At 45.4% G+C, this 21,557-nt stretch overlaps 2 protein-coding genes and 1 non-coding gene across 7 annotated transcripts in view; 1 reads left to right on the top strand and 2 right to left on the bottom strand.

The window, feature by feature from the left end:
* The window catches only part of FGR (FGR proto-oncogene, Src family tyrosine kinase), a 64,138-nt gene that overhangs the window by 18,029 nt on the left and 24,552 nt on the right, over window positions 1–21,557 (bottom strand). For all 5 annotated transcript variants that reach the window (XM_053398636.1, XM_053398637.1, XM_053398638.1 and 2 more), the window contains exon 2: window positions 415–475. The gene's annotated coding sequence lies outside the window, so the exon portion shown is untranslated. The remainder of the gene's footprint in view (window positions 1–414; window positions 476–21,557) is intronic.
* On the top strand, window positions 1,757–1,830 carry TRNAI-GAU (transfer RNA isoleucine (anticodon GAU)). Its single transcript has one exon. It is a non-coding gene; the product is annotated as a tRNA-Ile (tRNA).
* On the bottom strand, window positions 13,294–14,645 carry LOC128419383 (RING finger protein 32-like). Its single transcript, XM_053400006.1, has 2 exons — window positions 14,607–14,645; window positions 13,294–14,483 (listed from the first exon to the last, which is right to left on the bottom strand). The coding sequence occupies exons 1-2, from the start codon at window positions 14,643–14,645 to the stop codon at window positions 13,476–13,478; spliced, it is 1,047 nt and encodes a 348-aa protein (XP_053255981.1). The 3' UTR covers window positions 13,294–13,475.

Here is a 21,557-nt window from a genome sequence, read left to right on the forward strand (position 1 = left end):
AACCAAGCTAGCCACCCTCTGGTGATGACCCTGTTTTTCAATAAAGGACAGGTAAAAAATATTATAAATATTTTTTAAAAAGTAATTTTGTCCCATGGGATCTCCATAACGTCATTGCAGCACAAAACAGGCATTTCTGTAGTCATAAATGGTAGAGTTGGAAGGGACCATGAGGGTCATCTAGTCCAACCCCTACAATGCCCAACATGTCAGGATAAAGAAATGCATTTTAAGTGGACACTTTACCCTGGTATATGCATTTTGGGTACACACTGCTTGGCCAGAGAACTGCATTATGAAATTCAGAAAAGTGCAAATTTCAAATTTCATTGTTTCGGAAACTGCAAATTAGGCTAAGTTTGTTTTTAGGATGTGAACTGACTCCAATTTCTCCCCTACCATCTGCCCACTTACCAGGCTGTCCCGTCAGGTCAGTGCTGCTGTGTCATGTCTCCTGCTGGACGGGAACACGTGCCTAAGAAAGAACAGCAGGAAGACAAGCAGAAAGAGGCTTGGTTACTACCCAGAGATACTAAATCGCATGCCCTACACTGTCATAGCCCCTCCAAGGGACAAGCACTTAGCACACCGGCATCCATCAATATCAGTGTCCTTGCAGACAGGTGGGAATCCTTATGTCAAGACTCATAACACAGGTGACCCAGATGATGGTCCCATTCCTTTGATGGACATTGCAAAGAACATTGCAAGTCTGCGTTGCATTTACTGAGCATTTGGTTGTCTTGCACAAAGTTCACGCAGAGGGTAGATTATACCTGGCCTTTATGGAGCATTTGTTCTGATTTGTTTGTGAGGTCATAGAACCTTGCAATCTGGTCATTATAAGGACAAATGTTTAAGAATTGGTGCCTGAGTTTGATCTTCATTTTCCTCTTCCTATCCCTTTCCCCTTCTGTGTCATGTTTTGTTTTTTTTAACTTGAGAGCCTGTGGGCAGAGACCAGCTTGGTTAAATTGACTGTATGTAAGCCACTCTGTGAGCCTTTTTAGAGTGGGGTACAAATGCTCTAAATAAGTAAATAATAATAAATATTAATAATAAGCATTTGTTCTGCATTCATCCTGAATTGCTTGCAGGGGGCTTATAAGTCTTCCTGTTGTTAATTAATTCCACACTTTCCGATTCACTTCCCTGACACTTTCCAAACTACAAAAAGTCCTTTTTTAAGAAAGGTATGTTTGTTGTGCTAGGGCAACAGAGTCTTTTAATCCACTCTGAAGGCACAACCCTAAAGTTCTGGTATTCACTTGAATCCCTCCTGCAAAATACTGAAGGTTGTATTCAAACTTGTGCAGATAACATGTTCCACGAGCAGAAGGATTTCTGCTTGTGCAACAGGACTCTCCCATTTCTCTCCCCCCCCCCAGTGCATCCACTAAATCTGTTCTATGTTTTTAGCTGTTCTGATTTTTATCTGTAAGCCGCCTTGAGTCCCTGTCAGGGGAAAAGGCAGGGTATAAATGTAGTACACACAACAACAAGTGTGCCCCAGCCCTCGGGAGCAGATCTGGGTTGGGCACAAGGCACACTTGGAAGGAGAAGACAGCATGTGTTCCTTTGATACTGCCCTGACCGTCTGGGTCCTGGGAGGTAACCAGGTTCGATCTCTGGCTGTGGAATATGGCAGGGTTAAGACTCAGCCTTGTGCTCAAATCCCAGGAGGGTTAAGGGGGCCAAGCCACTGATTTGTTATACTGTACTTCCTTACTGTTCTTAGGATACAGGAAGGCTCACAGCCTGGGTAGCTCAGTTGGTTAGAGCATGGTGCTGATAGCGCCAAGGTTGCAGGTTCAATCCCTGTATGGGGCAGCTGCATATTCCTGCATTGCAGGGGGTTGGAGTAGATTATCCTCAGGGTCCCTTCCAACTCGATTACTCTATTCAAGGGTTCCCTGTGTTACCCAGGACGCGGGTGGCGCTGTGGGTTAAACCACAGAGCCTAGGGATTGCCGATCACAAGGTCAGCGGTTCGAATCCCTGCGACAGGGTGAGCTCCTGTTGCTCAGTCCCTGCTCCTGCCAACTTAGCAGTTCAAAAGCACAAAGTGCAAGTAGATAAATAGGTACCGCTCCGGCGGGAAGGTAAACAGCATTTCTATGCGCTGCTCTGGTTCACCAGAAGTGGCTGAGTCATGCTGGCCACATGATCTGGAAGATGTGCGCCGGCTCCCTCGGCCAATAAAGCGAGATGAGGACCGCAACCCCAGAGTTGGCCACGACTGGACCTAATGGTCAGGGGTGCCTTTACCTTTACATTTACCTGTCCCATCTCTCAATCAACGCATGCAGAGAGAGGCTGTTATGTGCAAGTAAGGAAGAGATATTTATTCAGGGAAACAACAGTCGAGGCTTAGTAGCAGTTGCTGCCACCTTCTGAGTCACCTGCCTCCCTGCACTGCCTACTGCCCTCCCCAGCCTCCACTGAGACCCTCCACTTTGCCAGGAAGTGGGGGGGGGGAGCTGGCATCCCTGTTCTCCCTTCTGGCTGAAGGCAAGGCACACAAATCCCACTTCCCATCAGTCAGGCCCCTCCTCTCTGTTCCTCCTTCTTCCTGCTGCTGCTGTTGCCACCTTGGGGCTTGCCAGCCCAGCCCTGATCCTGACGCCCCCTCATTCCCTGGATCCTTCCAATTCCATCCTGCTTCCCTGTGGCTCTGCACTTAGCTAGGGGAGTCATAGAACTTGCAGGGCAAGGCAGGAGGTGGATTGGGATCTATTAGTGCATTTCTGGGTGATTTGCCGTAAATTGGCAAGGCTTTGCAACTCCCAGTTGTTCAACTGCAACAACAAAATGACTCCCCCACCCACCCAATGCTTCCTAAATTAAGCTGCTGAAATGACAAAAAATAAAATAAAATGGTTGGAAAACCAGGAGTGGATTTTTGTCTGTGGCAGGATTGCAAGTTCAGCCCTGGTGCTCAAGGGCACCCTCTTTCTTAATTCTAAGTGTATGTTTTCCCTATCTTTCCTCTTTTTGCACCTGACTCCAGCCAATGGACCTCAGGATTCCAGCAAAGAAACTGGAGAGTTGACCACACAAGCTTCAACGGAGCTTGTTCTACAGCATAAGCATTCTCAGCCATTTCCAGGTGGCTTGTTTATTGAGCACCCATCCTGATTGGGTTGAAAAGTTTGCAGAGAGGTGAGACGAAAGGCACTTCCAGATGGTTGCTGTTTCAAAATGGGATTCAATCACATACTGCCTGCTTGGGGGCTCCCCATCTGGTTGATTCCTGTGAAAACACAATGCTGGACTAGATGGGTCATTGGCCTGATCCAGCAGGCTCGTTCTTATGTTATTTTTCTTATTTAAGATATCCTACCCTCCCAGATTTCTCCAATGAAAATAGGGACATTCCAGGATCTAATCTGAAACCGGGGCGGCTTCTGTAAATCTGGGACTGTCCCTGGAAAACAGGGGCACTTGGAGGGTCTGAGACAGCTGTTAGGTTACTTTTCTCACAGAGAGGCTTGTTATGTCCAGTTATTTTGCATTTAAAGGTAAATGGACTCCTGACCATTAGGTCAGTCGTGGACGACTCTGGGGTCGCGGCGCTCATCTCGCTTTATTGGCCGAGGGAGCCAGCATTCAGCTCCCGGGTCATGTGGCCAGCATGACTAAGCCGCTTCTGGTGAACCAGAGCAGCGCACGGAAACGCCGTTTACCTTCCCGCTTTACCTATTTATCTACTTGCACTTTGACATGCTTTCGAACTGCTTGGTTGGCAGGAGCAGGGACCGAGCAACGGGAGCTCACCCCGTCGTGGGGATTCGAACTGCCGACCTTCTAATCGGCAAGTCCTAGGCTCTGTAGTTCCACCCGCGCATAGCCACCCGCGTCCCTATTTTGCATTTAGGCACCTTAAATTGTTTGCTCACCGGTTTTCTCGTGTCTATGCCCAAACATGTGACTGTGCAATCTTGAGGGCTGCTGATTCCACACACTGCTGGCTCCCAAGAGCTGGAGCGAAGTCAATGCGCCTTCCCTTCATCCCTACCCCCACAAAAGCAGCAGCAGCAGCAGCGCCAGACTCCCTGCTCTGGGCCCTCTGCCGAGTTTGCTCTGCTCTCTGTTTCACCACCAGGCCCATTTGCCGGCCAGGCAATTGTCACCCCCGATCTTTCTCTCCTGACGGCTGGTCTGTGAAATTGTTTTCCATGGTGGGTGCCTTAACACAATGGGAGCAAAGAACGATGGACTGAATTGGACGTGTCGTGGCTCAAGGGCGTTGGGCGCCCTTCAAAGCGGCCCAAAGGGCAAGGGGTGGGGGTGAGAAGGAAGATAGAGACCTCTGGGGAAGCCAGGACCAGCCAAGCCCACCACAGCTCTTTAACCCTTCACTGAGCAGTAACAAAGAGAGGTTCTGACGGAGACTGACATGTCTGTCTGTCGTTTGACATGCCGTCCTGTGCCTCTGATGGCAAACTGGTTATTCTAAGGCAGGGGTGGCAAACCTTTTCAGACTGAGTCCCCCATTCCCTTCTGGGCAACGGTCCAGGGGCCACGTGCCAGGAGTGGGAAGGACCAGAGGAAAAAATGGAAAGAGCAAAAAAGAGAGAGGGGGGAATTTATCACTGTACACTAAGCCAGTTTCTACACACACACACACACACACACACACACACACACACACACACTCCTGTCTGTCCTCCATCCAGACAAGCAAAAATGCACCATCAGGGTTCAAGGAGATATTCCAGTGCAGCAGACCCAGGAAGGGCTGTGGCCTGAGGAGAGGAGCGGGACTGTGGCCGGGAAGAGTCCAGAGGGCCTGTTACAGTAGGCTAGTTTTTGCACAGACTCACATTCCCCTTCTCTGCTCCAATTCCAGGTCAGCAAGAGGCACTAAGTTGAAGAATGCATTCCACCCAAGTAAAATCTCTCAAGGAGGATGCGAAGCCAAGCCAGTGAGGCTGTGTAGCTGAGAAGGGTCAGGTTGCGCCTGGGTTACTTCACTCCTTTCGTAGATGCATTGTTGCAGAAAGAGGTATCTATTTTCAAGCCTTTTTCAGCCAGAACTCACCAGAATCAGTTTCGGCACCTCTCAGGTGGGCGCCATTGTCATTATAAGAGAACAAGGGTTCATGGTGAGTTCCAGCACCTCTTTTTCTAGAAAAATAGCAATGTTCTTTAAAAATAATATATAAGTATAAATTTGTTTTCTGGAGATATGGAGAGTTAGAGATTGCTTTTACTTACCACCTCCCCCTCTTTCTCCCCCCTTGCTTGTCTTTTTCCTTATTCTTCCTACTTATCTGATCAAAAACAAATATCTGGGTTTCCAGTTATTCCACAGGCCCCAAGGCTGCTAATATCTGAGCCATAATTTAATTATTAGATATCCCTTTCCCTCTTACTGTTTTCTGCCTCCCAAAAGGACATCAGGGCTGTTGTTTTTCTTCCTTTATAGTTTTTGCTCTCATGTCAGCTACTGTTCTCCTCCATTTCCTCTGCAGTTTGTTATTCTTGTAGATCATGACAAATCTTTATAAACTACTGACAGGGGCTTGTGCTAAACTAACGTTTACTCAGAAAAAGATGTGTTGAAATTAATGGTTCAGGAGACTTCCGGGTTAGCGCCATCGCCTAATGGCGGATTCCCTCCGAGCTCCGGAGGGAATCGGCTCAGCAGGGGTTGGGTCCTGCCGCGGCGGCGACGCGGGGACCCTCATAAACCACAGGCGTTGAAGCCTGTGGACCTGGTGACTCGGCGGGCACCATTTGCACCCCCCCGACCCGCGAAGGAGCCTTTTTAAAGGCTCCGGAACGGGGGACGGAGAGCGGTGCGGTGCTGTGAGTCGACTGCTTCCCCTGCTGAGTGAAGCCGCATGCCATGGACGGAGAGCGCTGACTTCTTTCTCTGAACATTTGGACTAAAAGTAACAACCCGTGAGTAATACGGAAATTGGACTTAAAAGGGAAATTTTCTTTGGGAATTAGGCACGACCGGGTAAGGTGTAAAGAGGAAGTCCGCCTACCCGCCTTGTAAACATCGTAAAGCAAGGATTTTATTACTAAGCTTGTGAGAATACCTTTCTTCTTTGTGGATTAAAGCAATTAACTCCACGTTTTGGCAATTTAAGTGACTGTGCTGGAGGATAAGAGCTAACATTGAGAACGGAATTTACCCCTCCCCCAAGACCCGGGAGCGATCGGTGAGAGAGCCTGCGGAAGAGACATAAAGACTTTAACAGCTGTCAAACTAGCTGTCAAAGTTGGAAAAAAAGGAGAACTTTGTTTCTGCTGTCTTTGCTGGTTATATTCGCTACAATTTGGTAACAAATTGTTAAAAATAAAGAAGAAAAGGCTAACGTGACTTTTGGGTTGGAACTGGAAGATAATAAGAAACTAGAATCCCTCTAGAGGGGGTTTAGGACATTAAAAAAAATGGCTGTAAGTGGAAAAATACTGGTTGAACTGGAGAGGACTTTTTTTCTCTTGGGAAAGTTGCAGGAACAGAGTGATGTTTTGGCTACAAATGTTACAATACTGAAGGGAACAGTAAATAAAGTTGCTGAGCCTGGGAGGGACTTTCTGGGAGGGTTTCTGCAGATGAACAGGAAAGTTTTGCAGTTGACCTAAAATTTTTTGCAGCTGAACAAGAAAAGAAATTTGAGAAATCTGAGAATGTGATGAAAGAGGAACATGATGATTTGAAGGGAAAAGAAGGAGCTATAATGCCACAGATGATTGAGGAGAGCCAGAGGCCGGTTAAGATGGATATAAAGGAAAATAAGATCAGGATGATGGAAATTTGTTTTGAATTGAAGAATGGAAAATGGAGAGATCTCCCTATGTGGAGATCTGAAGACCTATGGAATACAAACCTGGCTAAAGTGGAAACTGGAGCTTTTGGGACATTTGGACTTAAGAGAAGTAAGAAACAAGATCTTGGCTCCATTTTTAAATATGGAGGCCTGGCTGGAAGAAACATGGACCTTATTGGGACAGAGCTCCTTCGAGATTCGGAGTTTAATATAAAGGACTATCAAAAAAACCGGCAGAGAGGAATTGAGAGAGAATTGAGAGCCTCGGACGTGAGGTCGCCAGGCTGACTGCAGATGGACTGATGGACTTTTTGTTGGGGTTCGAAACCGGGAAAGGGGGTGGTGGGGCTTTGGGAATCCAAAGGGTGTATAACTATATTCTGTTTTAATTAATTTGGTTTTGCCACTAACAGAAAAATGGGGATTTCGGGGAAGGGAATTGGGGCCGACCTTAGAAAAAGACTTTTAAGAATAAGTATTGACGTATAAAGATTGAGGTTTTTAAGTTAAAATTGGTTAACTAAATTGATGGGGCGAACCTAGAAAAAGATTTTTAAGAATAAGTATTGATGTATAAAGATTGAGGTTTATAAGTTAAAATTGGTTAACTAAAATGAATTAGAGAAAATAAGGTAAAGTTTGGGGACAAGAACTTGCTGAGCTAAAAATTGGAACTGGAATACAAGAAGGGGAGGTGTGGGGAAGTCAAGGAAATTGGTCATTGACAGTAAGAAATGTAAATTGTATGTGTGTGTAATTGTTTTTTTTTTCTTTATGTTTTGTTTTTATTTTTTGAAAATGCCAATAAATATCTTTTAAAAAAAACAAAAAAAAACCCCGAAATTAATGGTTCAGGACCATGGACTTCAATAGGTCTACTCTGAGTAAATGTTCATTGGCTACAACCATGGGAAGGGGGAGATGCTGGGAGCTGAATGGAGTGACTCTCCTAGGAGGAAAGGATGCAGCATCTGGGACTTTTCAAGTTAGAGAAAAAGCAAGTACGAGGCAACATTGCAGAAGTTTGTAAAATAATGCATGGCATGGAGAAAGCAAGTAGTGGAGACAAGCTTTTCCCCCCTCTGTCAAAACAGTAGAACTTGTGGACATCCAAAACAGTAGAACTTGGAAGATTTGGAACAGATAAAAGAAAGTCCTTCACACTGCACATGGTCAAATTCTACAGGTCACTTCCACAAGAGGCACTGATGGCCACCAACCTGTATGGGTTTAAAAGAGGATTAGACAGATTTGTGGAGGATAAACCTGTCAGTGACTCCTCAGCTGGAGGCAGCAATGCTTCTGAATGCTGCAGAAGAGGAGAGTTGTGCTCAGATCCTTCTTGCAGTTTCCCCACAGGCATCCAGTTAGCCACTGTGAGAACAGGATGCTGGACTAAGATGGGCCAATGTGGGACCTTCTTTAGTGCCGAGCTACAGCCCCACTTAGAAGAACACTTCTCCTCCTGGACCAGCCTGCATCAGGGGTAGCCAGTGCAGTTCCCTCAAAATGTTAATAAAATCATAGAATCGTGGAGTTGAATGGGACCTCCAAGGGCCATCTAGTCCAACCCTCTGCAGTGCAGGAATCTCAGCTGCATTGAGCACCCATGACGGATGGCCATCCAACCTCTGCTTAAAAAGGAGAATCCACGACCTCGCGAGGGGGTCCGTTCCCGCTGTCAAACAGCTGTTACTGCCAGAAGGTTATTCCTGATGTTTAGTCGGAATCTCCTTTCTTGCAACTTGAAGCTATTGTTGTTGTTGGACTCCAACTCCCATCAGGCATGATAGAAGCTGCAGCTCAGCAACATCTGAAGGGCATTGGTTGGCTGTGTGTAACCTGAGGCAAAGCGGGAAGAGGAAGATGAACTGGACTACCCTTCCCAATCAGAGTTCCTTGACTCACAATCGGCTGAGCAAACTTCTCCATTTTGTAACTGCCGCCCCAATCAGGAAGCAGTGAACCAGCCCCACCCTTGAGGAAAACCATGACTTTTCCAACATTGTGAATCCAATCTGGTGCAGCAGTTAAGTGTGTTGGGCTAGGGCTGAGGCTGCCTCACCCCTGCCAGCCATGAAATCTGATTGGATTACCTTGAGCCATTCACCATCTGGCAGCCTGGCCTACCTCACAGGATTGTTCTGTCACAAGATAAAAATGGAAGCTTGAGAGAACCACCCCACAATACCTTCAGGTACATAGAAAAAAGGTGAGCTCAAATTGCAGTAAATAAACCCATACAAAAGTTCCATTTCTACCTCACAGACCACGTGGCACTTTTCAGAGCAGAAACCACGCTGGCCAAAGTCTAATCTGATGACACAGAAATAACCAACTGTGGTCTCAACAACAAGTGTATTGCCTTCACAGCCTGTTTCCTGCTAGTGTGTGCTGGTCTAGAATGAAATAGGTGGGAAATAGTGTAGCTCTGTTGCCTGTTGTAGCTGCCCCATCATCTGTCTCTGCAATTAATATTTTAAAAAAAAAAACCCATTGTACTAGCCAAAAGCCATGGCAAATCCATACAACCACAAGCCGCTTAAAATATAACTCAAACAACTGCAAATAAAAACAGGAACCATAAATTAGGAAGGTGACAATAACAGGGAAACCACCAGGGATACAGTAACTCAGTTACTTCTTCCTAACCTTTTTTTGCCTTCAGAGCAAAAAAGGGCCACTTTATGCGCCACTACAGCACTGTTGTCACTCAGCAATCAGTGGACCCTCTCTGTCAGGGAGAGCTGATTTCCTGTCCAAAGGGGGGTCTTAGAAAGAGCTTCGTTGGATCTGCATATAAAGGACAAGTTATCATACAATGGGAGATATATTCTACCTGGGGTTGCCCACAAATAAAGAGTCTGTGTGCACTTGAAATCACAACTCTATAAAAGCAGTTCTTAATGAGGCAGGCAAGAGTTTGTTCAAATAGCTAGATCTGACATGCTCTGTTTTCAAAAGGAGAAAAATTGGTGGTTCAAATCGATTGCAGGTCCCTTCTGGATTCTATCCATAAGAGCCAGTCCCTTAGCTGACACTTATCCACATTCAACTCCTGAAAACAATAATAGTCTAGAATACTTTGACCATTTGAATTCCACAGATGGCTAGTCCTCAGTTCCACAGAGCACATAGCCAGGAGATGCTCAATGGCTAAAGAAGTGAGCCTTTTCAAGTAGTTTAACTGGGTGCAAGCCGCTCTGGCATTATACGTTTCCCACCCAGCTTCAGTGCGTAAAAGAAATGCTGACACTCCTGAAGGTAACGAGAATAATCTGCTAATAAACTGAGTTTGCACTATTTTTAACCCTTTAATGGAGTTCAAGTTGTGGCCCCAGATTTCAGCTCCATACAACATTTGAGGGATCATTTTGCTACTGTAATTTTTCAGTGCAGGTTTGAATAGCTAACCACCCTCATTATAGTAAAATTTCATCAGTGCCCCTATTGGCTTTCTATGTGTCGACTTTCACTGCCTCAATATGCCAGTTCCAAGGCAGATATTCACTAAAGAGTATCCCAAGGTATATAAAAGATCAGATCTGCTCTAAATCATGATGATCCCCATGCTCCATTTAAATCTAATACTGTGTTTACTGAAAATCATGATTTTGGTTTTGGAGAGGCTTTCATGCTTACAATAGGAACTGAAAGCAGCCAAAAGATTTTTAAGGTCCAGGTGAGAAAGAGGAAGAACTGTGTCTTCTGTGTACAACAGATGTGAATTTTTAAATTCCTAATTACTGGAGAAGGGGAGTAAACTTGGGCTAAATAAGGTACCAAGTCATTAATATAGAACTTAAAAAGACTGGGGGGCCCAATCCAGCCTTGTTTCAATGCTCGAGTCGATTTGAAAGCTTCAGACACACCACCCTTAAGATCTACTCTAACCTTCATTTCCATGTTACTGTAAAGTTCTCAAATCAGTAACAGAAGTCTGTAGCCGTTGCTGGCTTTAAGTAGTCTCTCCCACACTCTGCTTCGCTTAATAGAATCAAAAGCAGCAGAGAGATCAATGAAGGCGGCCTATAGAGTGTTCTTAATGTTTTCGGTATATTTCCTAATGATGTGCATCAATGTGAAGCATTGATCGATAGTACTGTATCCTCTAAGCCCTGCTTGGTGTTCATGAAAAATATTATTAGTGTGCAGCCAGTCTGATAATATATGAAGGAGATGTCACAGATAAAGCTTGGAGGAAATGTCTGGTAGCCTAACTGAGCAATAGTTCTGTGGATCATTTCTATCCCCTTTTTTGAAAATTGGGACAATGGTCCTCATCTTCCATCCAGAAGGGATTTGGGCCGTGCTATTTAAGAAAGTAAATAAACCTTCCAAGATGGGTATCCAACATTCCATGTGGTGCTTAAAAAGCTCAGGAGGCAACACATCTTCTTCACCTGGCACTTAAAAAAAATTTCAAACCTTCAATGAGGGATTTAATTTCCTTATTCTATACCAGTTGCCATTCAGTAAGTTTAACAAATCTTTACTTGCAGCTGTTTAGTGGGGTTGCCCTGAATGGTCACTAAATACGTTAGAGAAATGCTTAACCCAGCCTGCAGCCAGAATTATGGCTTCTTAAGATGATGTCTCTTCCAAGCCTTGGGATATCTCTGTAATGGCTTCCTTCCCTCCCTGAAATATACTCGGGGGCGAGAGTGGATTTCATGCTCTTTATTCAGCTCATAGTGGTGAGGAGGAATGAAAGTCCCCCCAAAGTATCTGCTTTATATACATTATTTACACAATGGGCTGCACGTGATTGGCTAATTCTGGAATTCTCCTGTAGGCCAGTCAGGTTGTGGATTCACTTCCATCTGGATCTGGATTGGGTGGCGCCTGCAGACCAATCATACTGCTGCATTGTTCTAGGGCCAATCAGACTGCTGCATTTTGGATCCTATTTAACTCGGTACATGACACTCCCCCAGGTTCCCACAAACCCTTCTGTGTTTTCACAAGGTGACATAAGTTCTGAGCAGTGTTGGCTCGTACTGTCCCACTAACCTCAGTCTGCCCTCAGCCAGCCCCCACATGACCATAAAGCATAAATCTAACTTGCCAGCTAGTCCAGGCCAAGTGACTTAGACCTTACCCAATCTAGAGCTTCACTCCCCTGACTTAAAAGCTACCCTTCTCATCATCAGTGAATCCATCAAGAATCGCCCTGAGATCTTTGGATGAAGAGTGCTATATAAATCAAATGAATGAATGAATGAAACCTTTAATCCACATCAAATCCCCATGTGTATATTAAAAATCCCCCAAATAACCAATAAATACAAAAGATTAACCCAATAGATTTCTGAGCCATGGTCACACCTGGGTCATAAGGCTGAATATCAACAGGTAATGTTTTTGCCAGGTTTTTGGAAGTGTACATTTTTGACACAGAAGAGGAGTTTGGGGACACCATAAAATATTCCCCCAATAACCCTCCAAAATGTTCTATGTACACCATTTTGCTATCCGCCTGTCCATTCGTCCCTCTCAAATAGTTGCTACTTTGGAACCATGTTTGCTTGTTTCAAACCAGCATTCTGATCCAAGCAACTGCCCTGACTCCCCTGCAACACACACAGAGACAGAGGATCCTTATTCAGGCAAAAAACCAGACAGAATCAGCAGCAGACACAGTGCTCGGAAGTCATGATTCAGGAACCCAGGAGCGCAGCAAGAAGTTCAGAACTGAACAGAAGAAACAAAGATGTCCCAGCAAGTTCCCCCACCCCTCTCGCCAAGCATTTAAAGGCAAGACATCACACATTCACTTGTGAGACTCTCTCGCCTTGTGGGAATATCAGGATTGTGATCACACACTCTGCCAGTCACTGCCACTTCTTGTTCTGCCTTAGTTTATCCGTTTTAGTTATTTTATGTATTGTTTGTACTTCATCTACAATTTTATTCTATGCAATGTTTAGAGACCTCTTTGATTAATGTCGTTTATAAAGCTCTCCCTCTCTCCTCCTCTGAATGCAAGACTAGAATAATTGAAATATGAGATAATGCCTCAGCAATCCAGAAAGAGACAAGGCAATTTGTACAAGAGATCTAGCTTTCAGCAGCGAGATACCCTCAAGAGGTCCAATGTGCTAAGGTAAAATTCACCTTCTCCACAGGAGCTGGCTCAGTTTCTCATTTCAGCTTGTATCTTACCTCATAGGGATATGCAGGGATTTAATAATGTAAACTGGACCCAAGATTGGAAGTCAGTAGGCAACTGCCTGGAAAGATAATGTAAACACTTGATAGCAATTGAGGTGAAATTTGACTAGGCCTCAATCTGCACTATAAATTTAAAGCTGTGTCTTTGGCTAACCCCGCCCCTCCCCGCTGCCCAAATTGTAGTGTGTTAAGAGTAATGAGAGTTGTAGGAGATCCCTATCTCCTTAAGAGAGCTACAGTTGTCAGCATTCCCTGAAAAGAGAGATTGACTGTTAAGCCACTGTGGGAACAGCTGGAGAAGGGGGAGGGGGCGTGTCAGATAGGAAATTGATATTTATTTATTTATTTATTAATATTTCTATAATATTAATATTTCTATAATACACATTCAACTAAGGCCTACTCAAAGTGGACCCATTAAAATTAATGGACTTAAATTTAAACGGGTCTGTTCCAAGGAATATGACCAGCATTGGATACAACCCAATGGCTTTTTTCAGTTACCTTAAAAAATTATATTAAAACATTAGTTAAGTATTTCTTCTGATAATGGGAGCGGCATAAAGGACATATGGGTCTTTCTCCCAAGGAGAAGTCTTCAAAAGCTTGAACACAGGTACTATGAAACATGTGTGAACAGGAGAGCAGAACGGTCTTGCTGGAGCATGATGGGTAGCTGGCTTGGGGAATTCCATCCTGCAGGTGAGTGGGGTAGATGAGCGGCATAATGCAAATTGGGCAGTCAACTATGTCTTGCCGGAACGCCTGCATCTGTATCTTTTCCCATTCAACTTCATCTATGCCTGGGCCCAACTTCTTGTCTAGCTGCTGAAACACGTTTTGACTTTCAGCTACATTAGAATCAATCTCGGAGAAGAGTTCGTCTATGCGGGTATCGTATGAATTCAATAATCGTTGGCAGATCTCTGAAAACTTTTCTTCAAAGAATTTTTTTCTTAATTTGGCATCTTTTGGAGGCACTGTTTTTCTTAGCTTTTTATACCATTTCCTAACAATATGCCCCCGCCAAAAAGCTTGAATTCTTGTAGCACACTTTATTTTAAATAGGTGTGCTCCATCATGAATTACTCGGGTCTGATACTGGATCTTTCTACACATTGGACAGGTCTTTTTACCTGCAAATCTTTCAAAAGCTTTCAGGCATGCTTTGTGAAACACATGAGAACATGACAGCAGCACCTGTGGCTGAAGTGCAAATTCTTCTCTGCATATGGCACAAGGTTGAACTGAATCTCCTTGTTTTATGGATCGTTGTTTCACATGCTCCCATTCCTCAATGGTTAGTGGCATGGCAGGAGGTTCCACCAACCCAAGTTGCTGAGCTAACGTGAGAGGCTGAGGACAAGGATCAAGAACATACTCCTTTTCTGGATCTTCATTTTTTTGTTGGTGCCTGCTTGTTTTCTTTAGTCCAGTATCAACTACTGCTCTGACTGTCTCCTTCTTCACAGGTTTGTATGAATTCTTTTTACTCTGTGTCTTTGACTTAAAAGGATCTTGCTATACTTTGTTTGCATCATGGAACTGGAGGCAATGATGATTTCGTTATCTTCAGTATGGAAGGATGCTTCACTGATCTGCCTCCCGCGACGTTTCTCTCCCTCGCCCCTCCAACACTCGGACCTGGTCAACCGCTCTTTTGCCCCCCTCAGGCTCGGCCATGCGCCCGGTTGCTAAGCGACCAGGCTCGCCCAAACAGACTGTGTGCCCGCGCGCGTGTGTTTTACCGAAGAGCGCGGCGCGCGCGCCCACCGGCCTTCACTTCACTCGTTCCCGCAAACTCAAGCTGGAACCGCTTAAGATCACAGGCGGCTACTTAGAAAAGGTAAAAGCCTTTAAATATCTAGGCTTAATATTCACTTATAATCTCTCCTGGACCACCCATCTACAATCTGCCTTTCTCGCCGCAACCACGACCTCCAATGCCATCGTCCGATTTTACCACCAGAAGGGCGGCAAACACCTTCCAGCAGCAATTCAAATATTTAATGCCAAAGTTGTTCCTAAATTATTATATGGCTGTGAAGTATGGACTACAGCAATATCAGGTAACTTGGATCGCCCACTTCATATGTTTCTGAGATCTCTTTCCGGTGTCCCGAGATGCGTCTCAGGTGCAGCCCTACGACTTGAGTTCGCTCAGCCCTCAATTGTAAAACGAGCATGGTGTCGAGCCATTTCCTATAGCTCCCACCTACTAGCATCGGATGCTCGAATTAGAGGTGGTTTTTCCAATCTGATCCTAAGAGATATCCATAATTCCCCTTGGAAAACTACAATTAACCTCAAACTCCGCTCTCTTTACAATCTGAATTGCAAAACTGTTCTTAAATTAGAGTGTATTAGTCCGGCGGCCCTACCTTCAATTAAAAAGAAGCTACAGCAACTTGACTTCTCTAACACAGCTGCCGATGCAAGAGGGCCGTGTTCAGGCCTAGCCCTAGCTATTCCTCCCCCTGAAGGAATCCCTCTATACTGTTTCACAATTTCTTCGGAGGCTAAGCGAAGGGCCTTTACCTGTGCCCGTCTCAACTGTTTTCCTACAGCAGTTCTGTCGGGTCGTTATTCCAGAGTCCCCATCGCAAACAGAACATGCACCTGTAATGACACGGCTCTGGAGACTATGGAACATGTAATGCTCTTCTGTCCCAACTGGACAGATGAAAGATCTCGGTTTTTAACTCCTCTCATGAACAAGCTTCATCTCCCAATCCAGCCCTGGATAGTGTCCCTTCTTTTGCAGGATTCTGATTGTTGGATCACCGAGATGACAGCTAACTTCCTGCTCAGTGTGATGAAGAGGAAAGCGGCACTAACTTCTTTTTAACACCGCAGCTGCAGTCGATACGCTGCACAATCGAACGAAGTTCCAAGCAGCTTTATTGTACAAGGACAATGGAGCTAGGACAAATCTGAGGCCTCTCTTATATTCTAAATACTCTGGGCAATCTCTAGTTCACACAGGGGCACGCTGATTTGATATATTTTTATAAAAATTAAAAATGCATCCTCAACTTCTTCCCCAAATACAAAAACAGGAACTAAGAGCAATTTGAGGCTGTTAAGTATTTTTGGGTGGGATTCAACCACATACTGGTCAATTTAAGTTTGTGTATTTACAGTTGATTGGGAGGTCTTGCACAATGGACACACTTCCCCAAAACACTAGACTTTTTATACTACGGAAAATGATGGGGAAATGCACCAGGGAGGGAAGGATCACTGAATGTCATTGAACCTCCCCACAAACAAATGAGAAGGGTTGTCGTTAAATAGCCAACGTCGTCTGCCCTCCATGCACACAAATCAGGATGGTGTTGCTCCATTGCCTGGAAGCACCCTAAAACAGAGACAGTGTCTTAGAGAATACAGCTGCTGCTATGCTAGGACAAGTGCGAGGAACCTTTGGCCCTCCGGATGTTGCTGGACTACAACTCCCATCATCCCTGGCCATTGGCCATGCTTGCTGCGACTGATGGGAGGTGCAGTTCGGCAACATCGGGTGCACCAAAGCTTCTCCACTCCCATACCAGGACTCTGTATACTGGGAGACCTGGGTCACATCAATGCCATACATTTGAAGCCCCTGGGAAAGCCAGGTGGAGTGAATGTGATGGCGCCAAGTCTCAGACCTCTTGCTCTTTTGAACCAAAGGCAAGGCTTGCTGGCTGGTTACTTTTGCTGTGACTCACAGCCCAACTTTCACTTCCGCACAGTCACTGGCTGCAATTGGCCCTGAGCTGCATTTCTCAGAACACAAGAGGAAGCTGGGATGTATATGGTGAGGCTGCAGATCCCAAAGCGGCTGCCCTGGGCTGCGAGACATCGGCTTCTCTACAGCCCCACAGGCTCTGAGTGGGATGTTTTAGCGGAAGGGGCACCTGTGTGACTGTCTCTCTACTCCCTATTCTGTCCCTCAAAACTTGGATAAAAGCTTTAGGCTGTAATCCTGCTAGTCAAAGATCCGGGCTGCAATCCCACGCACAATGTAGGAGGTAGAATCTATTGAGCTGAATAGGACTTACCGTACTTGGAAGTAGGTAAATGCCTTCAGGCTTGCAGCCTTTCCACTCATTGGAAGCGCAACAGCGGTGATCACTCCGTGCCCAACTTATGGGTTAATTCTGTTCGTGTGAAAGTCAATTAACCAAGAGGGGGACTGCAGAAGGGCTGGAAGTGATGCTTAGCCGCCCTGCACATGTTAGATGTTTGCTGAAGGAGCATATGCTGGCTGTGCTGTTCCGAGGGAGTTTTTCATTGGTATGTTTGGTTGAATGTCTCCCTGCTGTGTACAAGGCTACGTACAAGACCTGCTATGTACAAGGCAAGCAACACTTGCACTACTACCTTGGCGGCAGCAGGCAGGCTTATCTACCACCACCACCCAGCTTTGCTTCAGGGGCCATCTCAAGACATCTGTCAAAAGAACGCAAGAGACAGGGCCTTTTCAGTGGGAGTGCCATAGCTCCAGAATGTTTTCCATATCAAAATGAGGCAGGCTGTGTCTTTCCCATCAGAAACTGAAGACACTTATTTTAATTTACATTTTCTCACCCCAACCCACCACCACTTTATCCACAAATATGTATCTTTAGCTCCACCAGTGCTGGTCATTGTTATCTCTCTCACTGCTGGGATATATCTCTCGGCAGTAAGAGAGACAACAATGATATATATACCGGTATATATACTGCCCACAGAATATTGCAATGGCCACCCCATTGCTTATGCAGCTGAAACAGTCCCACCCACGAAGAGGAGGGATTGACAGGCTTAGGTGGCATTCTTTTTAACAGGCTTGGGAGAATCCCAACCTTTGCACAACTGCACTATAAAAGGTTGGGGCAGTGGCAGCTAGAAGAAAGCGCATGGGGACTGAGCATGCTCAGTCACCACAGAGCGCCAATTGACAATTGGTGCAGGGGGGTGGAAAGCAGTGACCAGAGCCCTGAACAGAAGCACTCCATGCTGCAACATTTTGTTGCAGGCCCTGCTTATGATTGCATTCCTGTGAGTTGTTCATAAGCACTGGGCAAGAGGATTCTCCTTTCCCGTACGTATTGAACCTACTGCTGCCAGTCAGTGGCTTTAGGCTGGAGGAAACCCAAGAGCTATTTTTAGGATTTCTTCTGCATTTTAGGGATGGAGCCGTGCCCAGTTTGCCTTCTTCGCACACACCCTGCCAGCTCTGCGTGACCTGGTCCTGAGGGTCTGAAATTGTATGCCAGAACCGGGTGTGTATGTGTCTTGATGCATGACTCCCTCCCAGGCACCCCATGAATATGAGAGCAGGACCCCAGACAGGGGAGACACACGCAAAAGCAACTGTTAAGCTGACAAATGTTTTGTGAAGATGTGCTTTGTCCTCCCTATTCCAGGTTGGGCACACAGGAGGAGTTGGTACAGGTCCAACATCACCAGAGGCTGCAAGAGTAGTCAACCTGGTGCCCTCCACTAGTTGTTTGACTACAACTCCCATCCTCCTCAACCACCGGACTTGCTGGCTGGGGCTGATACGAACTGGAGTCTGGAACTGGAACTGCAATTTGGCTTCCCCCAGACTACTGATAAAATACAAAGTCCTGTCTGCACTCTACTTTTAAAGCAGTATCGTACTACTTTAGACAATAATGGCTCCGCCCCAAAGAATTCTGGTAGCTTCAGTGTGTTAAGGTTGCTGAGAGTTGTGAGGCAACCCTATTCTCCTCACAGAGCCACAATTCCCAAAGTAGTTTAACAACCAATCCCTCTTACCAAGGAACTCTGGGAAGTGTAGTTTCGTGAGGGGAACAGGGGTCTCCCCACAACTCTCAGCTGCTTTAATGAACTACACTTCCCAGGATTCTCTGGGGGAAGCCATGGTTGTTTAAAGTGGTATTATACATTTGATTTTTTTTCTAGAAAAGAGGTGCTGGAACTCCCCATGAACCCCTCTCTTGTTCTCTTAGAATGGCAATGATGCCCACCTGAGAGGTGCCAGAACTGAGTTCCAGCTAAAAAAACAACCCCTGCACTGAATGCAGTATAGTGCAGATCCTTTCAGACTGTTTTTATGATGCTGCGCTAAGGTTTCTTTAAGTTGTACGTTCCATATACCACTTGGGAGGTTTTTAAATATTAAGCCATTGAGAAATGCTTTTAAACAAATGAAATAAAACTAGATGGAGAGACCCATCTTCTTTAAACCACATCAAAGCATTGTGAGCCTTCCCCACCATAAATGAAATTTGGTACATTTGCTTCAGATACCATGAGAAAAGAAGTTCACAGCAGCAGAACTGCAAACAAATGCTTTGGGGGGAAGCAACTTTGTGAGGTCTGCGGCCTGTAACACACCACAGCCACCGTATTTGAGAACATTAGCTAAAACAAGGTCCCCTCCACTAGGCTGAGGGTGGGGCAATTAAACCATTTTTACAAATACGTTCTTATTGGGGCTGCAGCCCAGTTAAATGCAATTTAAATTGATTAATCGACTCCCAGCTTGTATGATTAAGCAATCGATTAAATTTACATGCCAGTTTAAAAAAATCTTCTGAACCAAGAAGCATACGCTGTTTCCAGCAGATATATACACACATCTTTGAAAATGTATTCTGTATGTGTGTGTATCTTTGTGTGTGACAGAGAATTCCTCTTTTAAAATGCAGTTTGCCTCCTGCAATGTTATAAAGATGTTCTTTAAAAAAAGAAATTGGTTGCCAATCTTTCTGGAATACATTATTAGTCCATCAGAAGGTTAACTGAATAATCTAACAGGTTAATTGTTTAAACCAGGGCTGACATTGCCGGAACGCATCTCCCCTCCTCACTGGCTATGCTGTCTGGGGCTGATAGGAGTTGAATTCAGCAACCCCTGGAAGGAGACAGATTCCACAGGCCTAGCTTAAACACCAAAGGCCCAGTTTTTTGCAGAATGTCACCTACAAACCTTGCTACCAAATGCTGCTGGGTTTGTTTTTAACAATCACAAAATGCCACATGTAGCCACCTGATATAAGAACCTTAGAAGAGCCCTGCTGGGTCAGAGTCATGCTGGCCCATCCACTCCTGCATGCCAGTCTCACAGTGGCCAACCAGTTCCCTTGGGGAAGCCTGCAAGCCGAACGTGGGTTCAACAGCACTCTCCCTGCCCTGAGATTCTCTGAAACTGCGGTTCACACTGGGATTCGTATTCTGTATTCAAGCTCAGGTACCAGAGCATGAAATCTGGTCCATATCAGTTTATGGACGTGGCTTTCCGCATCAAAGTGCATTGAATTAGCACCCATTCACCCACCCAAAACTCTTCCCTTCTTTCTGTCGCCTAAAAAGTTGTCTGAAAACTACGGAGCTACTTCACAACTGACAGAGAACATACGTATTTTGTTATTGGGTACCAATGTACAGGGATCCCCCCACTTATGGGAGTTCAACTTATGCGCATTCAGTTTCATGAGCTTGGCAAAACACACACACACACACACACACAAACAAACAAACGGTGGTCATCCGGGAAATTTGTTTTTTCCCCCAATCCCACCTGCCATTGAACCCAATGATGTTCCCACTATACACAATTTCACATATACTCTCAGGTTCTACCAGGGCTATAAACTTTTTCTTTTTTAATAAAGCTGGGGATCTGCGGGTTGTGTTCACCTGGGTGTTGCCCCACACCCAGCAGCTGCCCATGTGTATGTGTTTCAATTTGTAGAATGAAAAAAGTGGTCACCTGAGACCCTCAGTAATTTTAAAGTAGCCCATGGGGAGTGGGATGGAGTTTGAGAAACACTGCTCTAGCATTCAGGCCCCTGCTGCACCATGCGTTTCAAGCAGCACCATGCCACTTTAAGCAGCCAAGGCCTCCCCCAAAGAACACTGGGAAGTGTCGTTTATTAAGGTGCTGGAACTTTTTAGGCAGTCTCTATCCCGCTCACAGAGCTGGTTTAACAATCAATCCCTCTTGCCAGGGAACTCCTAGCATTGTGTCTCTGGGAGGGGGATAGGGGGCTCCTAGGGGCTCTCAGCACCCTTAAGGAACTACAGTTCCCAGAATTATTGGGGGGGGGAGCTATGGCACTTTAAAGTGGTATGATACCGCTTTAAATGTATAGTGCAGATGGAACCTCAGAGCTAATATTGGTAGAAGGAGAACAAAACGGGAACCAGTGCACTCAAGAGTTACTGAAGGTTATACTAGGGCCCTGTTAGTCCACTCAGCTCAACTCTGCAGCAGCCGTCCAGGGTCTTTCCTAACACCTGCACATGCTCTTATTTTTAAAAACTGGAGATGCCTGGGCTTGAACCTGTGACCTTCTGCATACTGAGGACACATCCTTCCACTGAACTATGGCCCTTCCCTGGTTTCCTCCCACCAACCCACAGGGGGAAACAACCAAAGAATGGCCAGGGAAGAAGATGGCCAAAGTCTTGCTTGCAGATGCTACAAATCACAGCAAACAACAACAGCAAGGAAACTCTATTCTCCTCCAATGGAAGAGATTTCATAAGAACATAGGAAGCCACCTTATACTGAATTGGACCCTTGGTCCACCTAGCTTCATGCTGACTGGCAGCAGCTCTCCAGAAAAT

Source organism: Podarcis raffonei, chromosome 8 (assembly GCF_027172205.1).
Source record: "Podarcis raffonei isolate rPodRaf1 chromosome 8, rPodRaf1.pri, whole genome shotgun sequence".
Lineage (NCBI taxonomy): Eukaryota > Metazoa > Chordata > Lepidosauria > Squamata > Lacertidae > Podarcis > Podarcis raffonei.